Here is a 12017-nt window from a genome sequence, read left to right on the forward strand (position 1 = left end):
CACTATTTTCATCACAATACTCCCCTTCTTCTATATTTCGTCGTCAACAAGAATTGTTACATGATATTTTCCAAATCCACCACGATAAAGGGAGAAATTGCACTGGCCTGGCATTGAATGGAAATTCTTGCAGTTGACACAAGTTAAGTGACAAAGGTATAAATTAAAAAAAAATTAAGCACTATGTAAATACTCATGAAATTGCTTACGTGGCATTTGGGTCGTATTCGGCCCATATTCGAACAAACTCATCCAAATGATGAGCGCCTAAGATGGACGAATCCCGAGTCAGGTAGTCAAAATTGTCCATAATGACGGCAACAAACAAGTTTAACATCTGAAACATGAAAGATGATTATAAAAACCATTCAGTGCGACTAGCTTTGAAAGCCCCCCTGGGTGCAAATCAATATACTTCTTCCCCAATAGTTCAACAATATGTAAAGTTACTTTCCTTCCAAGCATAAAAATTACTAAGTATCGAAGTGCTGATTAAACAGAGGAATAAAAAATTACTGCACAAAATAACACATTCTTCCTCTGATAGTAATAATGATTTTTTATAACAAAAAATAGAAATATCAATGTTTAACAAAAAAGATTTTTTTGAATCACCAAGGTGATGCACTTGTATCTGCCTTAAAATACTGAAGAATTACATACTTTTACTTTAAGTGGCTTTCACAAGAATTTATGTACATTGTACAGAATTTCAAATGCAATGCAATGCAAGACTTTTAATAAGCTGAACCATTTCCATATATTTCATATGCTTAACATTTTTCAAAGCTGGAAAGATTTACCAAACCAACGAATATACTTTCTAGCGTGCTAATTACTCAAAATTGCAGGGTGAAGGTGCATATCATACTTAATTGATGACACCCAAATATTGGTACTATAATTATTAATGTAGACTTTTAATCATGGCTTTGGCATTCATAGTATCAATACTTCTTTAAAGCCCCCTCCCGTTAGTATCAGCTCCAAGGTCGCTGTTTTTGAATTTCAGACAATTGTAATGTAGTCCATTGAATAAAATTCAAAAAGAGACATTTATAGAGCCAATATCCTACTTCAATAGCATGAAGATCATCTGGTTTCCTCAGGCACACATGTAAAACTTCATTATTTTTAATTGAGAGCATTTTTTTTAAGGATTATCAGAGAGAATTTTCATATTTCAATGTGTACGAAGTGCTTCTGTGGGTGCTTTTGCATAAAGGATTTGCTCTTTGCATGAGAAAAAAGCGTTTACTATCAAATCCAACTTTTAGTCTAAGTAATTCTTTACCAAAAATGAGCAAAAGAAGATGAAAGACACGAAGTAGGCATAGGCAAGATTGGATCCACAAGCTTCCCCTTCAGGTTTCTGTGCCCGGGGGTCACATCGCCTTCCCTTTATACAAGAGAGCATAATGGAAGGCCATGCTTCCCCCGTTGCACACCTATATTGAGGATAAAAAAAGACAATAGAAAATTAGTCACAACAATCACCTCAGATCACTGTTGAAGAAAATCACTCCAAGAAAAAAAAAAGGAAAACTATGGTCCACTACATACACAAACACCGTATTTCTACAATTATAAGACAATTCTAAGATCATCTTGCACCCAGTGGCAAAGCTGAGGAAATATAAGGGGCTATACCAGCCCATTGGTCACTTAAAAAATTTTATATAATTAATAAAGGCAGGTGTAACACAAAAACCTTGTAAAGGGGTTGTTCACTTGGTGAGGTTAATCTGTACTTCTGAATGAAAATGATTGCATTCGGAGAACTGCTAGATCTTCAAACGAATCTATTTTTTATTTTTTCTTATTCCGTAGATTTATTTCTAAACCTCAGACATTTTAAAATGGAATGTTATGGTTCGTCAATCAAATTTTTCTTGATACATATTGCTAAAAAGGATTCCTAAACCAAGACTTCTCATTTTCATGCTTTTTTCTTTGTATCCGTTTGTTGTACAACTGAGGTTCCACTGCCGTGCCAAAGAGACTTGACTCTCAGCACTCAATAATTGTGCTGAGTCCAATACAAGCAAGCGGCATGACAGGTGAGTCTTTCCTCTTGCTCCATCTGGTCATTTGGGAGTCTACCTGCAGCCTGACTTCCAAGCAGTGGCGCCGACTTCATGGGGCCTGAGGGGGCCCGAGCCCCCTCAAAGTTTCGTTAGGGGGGGGGGGGAGCTCTCTCAATAATTCAGGATAATGATTAAGTAATATTATGCTTTGTGAAATCACAAAAATATATTGGTATTTTCCCATGTTTGACGATAGATACCTTTTAAAATACATTCAATAATGTGTCAAAACAAATAATTTTAAGGTAGTAAGCAGGTTAACTGAAAACAAGTGGTGTGAATTATGATAGTGTTATGGTGCTGAGACACACTTTGAATTTAACCTCTTCCCGGGGTAAGACCCCCGATATGGGCCCCCCCAATATCTTTTATAAGTCTGCTTCTAAGCATCCAAATTAATTCAATCCATCACCTTGTTTGGAACTTTTGGTAAAATTTCATTCTGCTTTGATTTCTAGGAAACATAAAATGGATGCTAATCCCTATACACAGATAATAATACTCGTTTCACTGAAATCAATTACGGATTTTCAGTCCCTTAGATTACCTTTTGTGCTTTGCCACTGCCTCTCCACTCTATTAGAACTCAAAACAATAATTATTCAGTTCAATACACATACAACTACAATACCCACAAAGGAACATAATTTGTCTCACAAACCACTTCTGAATGGGATCAGTCCATAGAAAAATGCATAAGAATCCCATTACAGAGGACACAATACATCTTTGTGCCACTTTAACATCAATGAGTGAAAATATGAACTCTTATGTTTATTTGCCCATACATACAAAACATTACGTGGCAAATAATTAATAGAATTTAAATTTAATGTTTTTAAAATACTCAACTCAGCCCCTGTGTTTTAGAAATCAAGTGATGGGTCACGAATTATTTTTTTGACCAAAAAATGCACCACTACCGATTTTATTAAGGCTCAAACAAAAACTTTAAGACAAATGTTCATAATAATAATGGCTAGCAATTAAGTAGACAAGATAAAGCTTAAGCTCCTCTTTATTTTCATTTCATCATTGCTCCAATATAATAACAAAATGAACAAAAAATGCTTAAAAAAGTGGGCAAATTACTATGATTGGTTTCTCAACAACTTGGACTGATTTTCCTGGAAATGATTTGCTTTAGTGGAACAGTAGAACCTAAATGGTAACTAACGACTATAATAAGTTCGAGAATTTGAGAATAAAGGGAACCTAAATCAATAAAGCATGCAGAGAAGTAGTTAAAATAGCTACATCAAACGTAATTATGTAGAGTCATTATCAATGCTGGACTACAAATATTTAGATTAGCAATTATAATCAAAGAATTTACCTTCTATTGTAAGAGTAACTTTTGACTTTTGTAAGAGTAATTATGTACAAACAAATGTTGTTATAAGGGGCCCCAGAGAAATAGGCATAAAACTTTTTAATAATCTGCCTGCTGATCTTAAAAATGTGAATGATACTATATATCTTGTTTAAAACTAAGTTGAAAAAACTTTTACTGAATAAAATGCATTATTCAGTTGATGAATATCTAGATACCTAATTCTTTTTAACACTTTAATGTAAACATGTGTATGAGGAATATGTTGCTTGTTATGTTGGTATTTATATGTACATATTGTATGATATCCGTGCCTTACATCTGGGCCATTATTTAATGTATGTACTAGATCGCTGGGCAAATAAAATAATAATAATAGTAATAATAATAACCTCTATCCCACTGAATTTGAAAAAAGAAAAATGCTTCATCCAAGATTAATGCTAATACAGCATAACCCTATCTAAAAGAACATAATATTCTATTCAATGTATCTATTATAAAAATATTGATTTTGTAGATACAGGTGATCTTCACCTTCACTTGCATTTGGGCCTCGAAATTTACAGGAAAATGTCTACATAACTAACTTAGTTGCAGACACTAAAATATGGTATGACAATGACTTTAAGCATATATAGAAACATAGGGAACACCAATGCTAACCCATTCATCTGGTTATTCACATTACGACATTGTCTTCCATTCATGTACAATATTAGAAACGGAATGAAATGAGAATATTAGAAAACCTTACCCATAAGCTTACCTGAATAATAACATTAGACCCTGAACAAAACTTCTAAAATTGTTATGCCTAGTAATTGATGTTTCAGGATCCAGATCAATATTACCAAAAACCTGAAATAATATTGATGAATTAGGAACATTATATCATGAAATTGAACTAGCATGCTTAAAAAATAGCAAACAATGAGTATATTTCATATATACTTAATAAAACCCCAAAGGTGAAATTCTAAATAGATATTTCTAAAGTGGTGATTCAACTCATCCATGAAAATTCATCCAAAGGAATAAATTCTTACTTGGAGAAAAATATCTATTGACAGTGCCATTTTCATTGATCTGCATAACTAAGGGTGAGATGAAATTCTTTTGAATCTACTCAATGGTATTTAGATAACAGTCTTAAAAAATGTGCAATAATAAATGTTTGTAATTACCTGCATGCCGATAATGGCATAAATGAAGAACAGCATTGCTATGAGCAAGCAAACATAAGGCAAAGCCTGTTGATAAAAACAGTATCCAATCATTAATTCCACTCATGCCACATATTTTTATAGTAATAATAATGTAAATTTATGAAAAGACAACTGAAATATATTGCATATTGGGAAACATGAAAAATAATGATGAATTAGCAAATAGATAATTGATTCAAATTCAATTAGAAATGATCATAAATGGTAGCACTTGCCTTGAAAGACTGCACAAATGTCCATAATAAGATTCTTATCGTATAGCCTTGCCGTAGCAATTTTATCAAGCGAGCTGCCCTGAACAGGCGTAAAAAACCAACATTGATGAAGTTTTCCTGCAATATAAAAGGGATTGTTAGAGCAGAACTGAAGTATAGAAAAAGAACGCAAGAAAATATATTAAACTGATTGATTTTACACCATTTTCCTGATAAAAAAAATTTGATGTTATAAATTAGACCCTAAAGTCATGTTGATCACATGCTTTTCCATGGGACCATTCATTATGAGAATTCAATTCTTCGGCAAACCAGTACACATAAAGCTAGATGGGGAGTAAATTATTTAAAATAATTTCATCAAATTCGATTCCACGCAAGTAAGAATAGAAATGCAGGAATTTTCCAAAACGAAGATTTCGCAGCAAAATCATCGTATAGTGAACACAATTCTTGGATCTGATGCAAGTCCAAAAATTCACCACAATATGGTTATGGTAAAGGCGAATTCTTCTGGCTTTCCCACCAGGTTAAGGATAGCAATATAAATGCTGATGTTTTGTTGGACTCTAACCAAGTGGGAAATCTAAGAAGAATTCACTAGGAAAGAATTAGAACTTTGATTGTGGTAAATATTTCAAGGTAAACATTTCAACGAAATATGTATATATCAATGAAGCAGCAGATAAAGAAAGATATTTTATAAAGCTCTTTAATTAGGAAGCTCATGGAGGAATGTACATTCACTACTCTGTATTAAAATTAGGATGGAGTATACAGATTGATAATATGTATGTTTTTAATGAGTTATGTATGAAGGCCATTAAGAGCAAACTTAAAATTGTTTCAGTACTATAGAAAAAAAATATGGATGTTATGTAAATGGCAAAAAAGCTTTCGGCAATTGTTCAATACATCCATAATATGCATGACACAATTATTTTTTTATTCCCAACAATGTGGTGTCAGGAATTATTCAATACGCTGGCACGCCCCACTGGCCATTGGAATATTTTCTGGTCTTTTCTCGCATTTCTGATGCATTTCATTGCTAGATAGCTCCCGACCCCACTTGTAGGGGATAAAATCTGTTACTCCAAATTAGAACGAATCTTGACAGAGATAGGAGAACACATCCTGCTGATGAAAAACAAATCATTTTTCTGAAATGTTGACTCCATTACAGAGGATCACCTGATGCGAAGCCTGATAAACATGTTGAAGCAATATGAAAAACTTATCACAGGATTATTTATTTCATGAACATGATTCTGTCGAACAGCCAATATGTACAATCAAAACAATAGCTACTCGAAATCTTTAAGATTCAGAAAAACAGTATGCAACATGCGTAGAGCCCCATTTAGGTCTCACTGTCAGCCATTGCTAAAAAACTGGGTCCTCTCACAGTACCGTCCATTTATGTTCATCATGTTGTTCTCTATTTTAAATCCTACATGTCTCTATTTGTTAGAAATGAGAACCTCCACAACTATTACACCAAGAGATCTTAGGATTTGTATACTATGCAATAGAATTTTTAATTGTGTTCCCAGGGACCAAAAGTCATGGGGTAAAACAATATAATGTAAGCCCATGCCATATTAAAAAACAGCCAACTCTGAACGTCTTCAAAAGTACATAACTTTCTCCTTTAGAAATGTCTCTCTTAAGTGGAGGACTTATTTATGTGAGTATTTCTGAGTAAATATGTTTTTCCTCGTTTTCATTACATCTTTTGAAATAAAGCATGTTCCATACATTCCTTGCCGTGTCTTTGGAACAAATAAATAATGGCAAAAATAAATTGTAAGCCACATGAATTCCTAGAGCCCCTAACTCCCTCTACCTTCTTGTGCCCTCCCTTGATCTCTCTTACCTTAACTTTACTTCATGTTTTAGTGATGTCAAATGTTTTTAGAATAAAATAAAAAATCAAGTTTTAATCGTCGAATTTCGAGGAAATGAAGATAGAGCCATGATCTTTGAGTTTCGATGCAAACTCGATTTTTCAACTTCGATCTTGACCATTTTGTTTGATCGCAACAGCATCACTACCAGCCTATGATAAGCCATTTATCCCAAGTGAAAGACTTTTCTCTAAGGCCAGTAAAATAGGAAAGCACATCCTCCATCATCAAGAAAACATTGCAATCAGTTGATCCTCCTTAAAAATTTTAGTGAAGCCAAATCATTCCAAGTGGTGATCCCAAAACTTTAATGTGTGTGTATTTGTAGATTTTTATTACGGATAAACAACACATCTAAGTAAATTTCGGGAATTTCTACGACACTTCAAATGTCTACTTGGGGTAAAATCAACCTTTGGTATCAAATTTTGACTTTTGTTGGAAAGTCGAGCTTTTCATTTTGATTAAAAATTGATTTTGATCGACATTATTCCCTAATTACCCTTTATTTTGCTATTTGAGGAGTATGTCTGCCAATAAATGATCCAGTGGAAGTTTACAAAGTTTTTTTTTTGTAGATTCAACATGAATTGTATACTCCAAAAAGCTATGCCAGATACATTCCTGATAAACAAAATGAAATATTATTTTTATTTATGCTTGAAATGCATAAGTAAACTGAAAGTAAAAGTTAAGCCTTTCGTCAAAAGACATATATTTTAACAAATACAAAAGAAAGAATATCTTCACACACAGATATTACTTAAAGAAGTAACACTAAACGTAAAGGTGCCAATTACTTACCCCAAATTCAACCACTAAGGCATCCACTATGCTCCCAATAACAGTTATAAAATCAAATGTATTCCAGGGATCCTTGAAGAAGTTCTTTAGGTCATTCGGGAAAAACGAAAAGAACAGCACATATTAATACAGATGCTCTAGAGAAAACAATCAGGATGATTTTCTCTATCAGTACTGATATCTGCCTCAGATTTTATCATCAAAAATTTATCAATAAAAAAGACAATGGAATAACAGAATGTTCTTTAAGTGATTTAATGGAATATGAAATGGTTATTACAATGAAATGTATATTCCATTCATGATTGTTACTTCTAAATTGAATCAACTAATATTTTTGATTTTTTTTTACTTTTCAGCTCAAGTAAAACTAAAAATACTTCTATTGGTAATTAACTACTCTAACATGATGCCATACAGAGGGGTCGTGCACTGATTTACCACTGATAATGCAAAACGCTTATTTGAAAGCAGGCCATATCCAATGGGAAAATAATTTGTAACTCCACTTCTAATGTTATCCAACCATGGCCATTTACAGAGCTTTCCCCTGATTTATAAATAAACTCAGAACACTAAGGATGTAATATCTTAATTTAAGAACACTTGACAATGTCATCTTGTCACTGTCAGTTCAAAATAAATATTTATAAATAGATAAATGTATATATTTTTTACATATATAAATATAGATAATGATGGGAAAATTAAAGTTTTGGATTGGATTTCTGAAGTAGAGAGATGGTTTGTCAGGTGTTAGGAGTGAATATTTGGGACGAGGTGAAAGATTAGCTTTTGTTGGGAAAGGCCTGTGGGTTTTGAGGCAGTAACTGGAATAAGTGGAGGAAAAGAGGAAAGTTGAAGGTGAAATACGCTAAAAAAATTACTATGAAGATACAAGCATACGCAAAGAAAAAATTGTAAAAAGGTTACACTACTTATTATGGCAGTTATACACTATATTACTTAACGCCAGAGCTGACATGCAAGCTTTTAAAGATATAATTCAATCCAAGCATGGCGATCTTAAGAGTGGCAAAGGCCACTGGAGGCAATAAGAGACAAAACGACATTACGTAGGCTAAGCTACAATACAACCCCTTCATCCTACATTATTAAACGGGTTCACCATCTAGAACATGATAAACATACATACGGATGAAATAGTAATACAACAGAGAACCTCAGCTATGTGTCAGCTATAAACTGTTCGTCTCATACGTAGAGATGCAGAAATGGGAAATGTACTGGATTACACAATGAAGTGGGAGAAAGGCATATTGATTTGGACAGTCATGATAGAGGTTTGCAAAGAGGTCGAGGAAAGTTTCCTCGAAGGAAATAAAATCATAAGAGGACTTGTATTTATTAATAAAACTAAACTGTAACTTTTAAGAGTCAGAGAAAGTAGCTTTCCCTTTTCGATTTTAGTAACGTACGAACAAAAAAGGTAGTAAGAGCTTTGATTATTTAACTTTCCATACCACACATTTGAAAGCACCGTGGATGAAGGCCGCAAAAGCAGAAAAAATGGAAGGCAGAGAAAAGATGGGATGTTGACTTGGAATTGTTCATTTAGTCGTCCCCACATTTATATGTTTAATATTTACACAAAACAAGATAACACAACAGCTTCGATAGTTACCAATAAATGATTAAAGAGAGCAAATATTACAGTTATATTTTGTCTCAGATGATAAAACAATGATTTATGTTAAGTAATTAAATTATCTTAGAAAATGAATTTCAGTAGCAAATTATAATTTACGGAGTCCCCCCAACATGGTATTGTGAAAACTTCCTGAGATGAATTACAGAAGTACCCTAATTCAATAGTTTTTTTTCAAATAGTTATTATTTTCACCTTGATGGTGTATATATTATATGATTAGCAATTGACCCTGAAAATTGAACTCCTAGGCAGAGTTAACGGGGACAAGCTGTAAGATTTAATGACAGAGGAGTTACCTCAACAAAAGTTATTTGAAAATTACACCTAATTATTTTATGTCTGTTTCATGCAAAGCAGTATTAAATATATTTTAAAGTACAAAATATGCATATAACATATTAATGTAAATTTATGTCATCTATAAAGTGGTATACAGGAGTTTCCAAGTGAAACATCATTTCTTGAAGAAAGCGTTGAGTGAGATTCTAAGAACCACAAATATTTATGACCAAAATTATTTGAGAGTCTTGTAGACATAACAAGACTATACTTGTAATTTAAAGGAGGCATTACTTTTAGATTACAAAAACAGTGAGCATATTTATATTTACACATATTATTGCTGGTGAGCACACTATATTGCATTTTATACATTACTTTGTGAGTCTTCAAAACTCTCAATATATTGCTACAGAAAAAAACCTCAAGCCAGAAAACAATTCCATGCAAAACTTTGCTTTAACATTGGGAGTATCTGATTGAAAATAAAACTACATAAACACAAAAATTACTTTCATTTTTACGAGAAATATATTGTATAAGCATAAAAACCATACTTAAGTACCAATAAAGACTAAACACTATGATTAAGTGAAAAGTTTCATGACAATGAGGTTTCCATCTGTAAGCAAATTATTACTCAAGAAAAAAAGAAATGAAACACGCTGAATGACAGTGATGTGAACTGGATGTTGATCAAAACTCTTGAATAGCCTGACGACATAATTCAACTTCAGTGGTATAGCAATGGAGGGAATAAAAGTATTCAACTAACATTCATGTAAATGAAATTGGCAGTACAGACCAACAGTATAGAAAAAAATCAAAGGCATACTTATTGTATAACTATTTGTGATTAAACACGATAGTAAATTATTGCTGTAAGAACATTAACTGGTCATCAATTAATTTTAATTGAGTAATTCCAAACCTCTTTCACATCCGTCGGAGAAACTCCAAAAATGAATAAAAGTGCATACCACTAATATTGAGTCATGTTTATGGACCTTATGGATATCAAAATATACGTGATAATGAAGAGATAATGTGAAATCACCTGCAATCCAAATGCCAGAAGTTTTAGCACGCATTCAAGAAGGAAGAACATGGTGAAGATGGAATTCATAATGGTGAGGATATCTAATAGGAGTGTAGAGGCATCATGGTACTGTTGAATGTGGGAAGTATTCAGTCATTTGTTTTTTTAAATAATTTCCCCCGCAGCAGCCACAGGTGAGCCGGTACCATTTCAGCCATTGTTTATTGATTATGGGCATATATTTCATTTGTTTCGGCGATGAAATGATAGAAAAATTCATATTTTTTTGGTACATCCACGTTGATGTTGTTTTGCAAATGGAGAAAAAAGAAGAAAAGAAATCATGGCTAAAAAAGGGGGCTCAATACTTGGTATTTCAGCTTTGGGCTACAAAGTTTAGAATTTCTTCATACATTAGAGCAGTGATAGTTAAATGCCATGGCAATGATTCTCCTGAATACTTTCCCTAGAGATTTGAATTGCATATTACTACAGAATGCATAATTTTGGTGATTTGAGTTTGCTAGAGAGAGATCGTTTAGGTGGTTTTTTGTTATACCATTTAAAATAGTACAAGTGCATGAGTTCCATTTGTGAATGGCTATGATTGTGATCATTTTGCACAATTTTAATTACTTACTTATCCATAGGAAACATTTATTACTAACATAGTGAACAACTATGGTATAATATTGATCAATAAAGAATTCCGAAAATGGTATCCATAAAACATGTTTCTCTCAGTTCTACAAAATTAGAAAAAAATGGTGCATCATCTACATTTTTTCAAAACACTATCACAACTCTAGTGTATTTTAGGTGAAGGTAACAATGAATAAATGGCACCAAAAAGACAAGATTTACAAGAAAATAAATACAGTCTGGTACAAGGAACTTGATACTCAATAAATATTGCTAAGAAAAAAGATTCATTAAGATCTTCAATTTTACATTTACATTGATATATTATTGAAATTATGAAATCTCATTCTGGCAAGAAGTCTTATAGAGATATTTTTAGGCATAAATCTGCATGAAAACGCAATTGCGAAATGTATCCAGTGATAACCTAGCAAAAGTCAAGTGATTGATCACACATATGTGGAGATTATTTCAAATGGCAATGATTTATTGTACTTATACATTAGCAAGCAAATTGCATTAATTTGTGAGAGAGATGAATGAGAATTCATGAAGGATTACTTCACCTATTCATCGTGAATATGTGAAAAATATACAAATTAAAAAGATTTGTGAATACCAGCTCTTCAACGTGAAATTTGAAAAACTACTGTGACCATACCATTGCAATGATCTCATTTTTATAAAAATTATCTGTCAGTTCAAAAATTTTTAAGTGCATAAAAATTTGCATTTGTTCTAGTGGGGATTTAAGGCACTGTTAAAACAACAGTGATTAAGTAGTGTAAAAATTCTACAGTGAATTGA

At 32.7% G+C, this 12017-nt stretch overlaps 1 protein-coding gene across 1 annotated transcript in view; it reads right to left on the minus strand.

The window, feature by feature from the left end:
- LOC124165919 (voltage-dependent calcium channel type A subunit alpha-1-like) overlaps positions 1-12017 on the minus strand; it is a 133543-nt gene that overhangs the window by 38111 nt on the left and 83415 nt on the right. Inside the window, exons 26-31 of the mRNA XM_046543453.1 lie at positions 7579-7662; positions 4865-4981; positions 4608-4673; positions 4190-4281; positions 1295-1448; positions 210-337 (exon numbers count right to left, since the gene is read on the minus strand). Coding sequence (XP_046399409.1) covers positions 210-337; positions 1295-1448; positions 4190-4281; positions 4608-4673; positions 4865-4981; positions 7579-7662 — 641 coding nt within the window. The remainder of the gene's footprint in view (positions 1-209; positions 338-1294; positions 1449-4189; positions 4282-4607; positions 4674-4864; positions 4982-7578; positions 7663-12017) is intronic.

This window comes from Ischnura elegans, chromosome 9 (genome assembly GCF_921293095.1).
Source record: "Ischnura elegans chromosome 9, ioIscEleg1.1, whole genome shotgun sequence".
Taxonomy (NCBI): domain Eukaryota; kingdom Metazoa; phylum Arthropoda; class Insecta; order Odonata; family Coenagrionidae; genus Ischnura; species Ischnura elegans.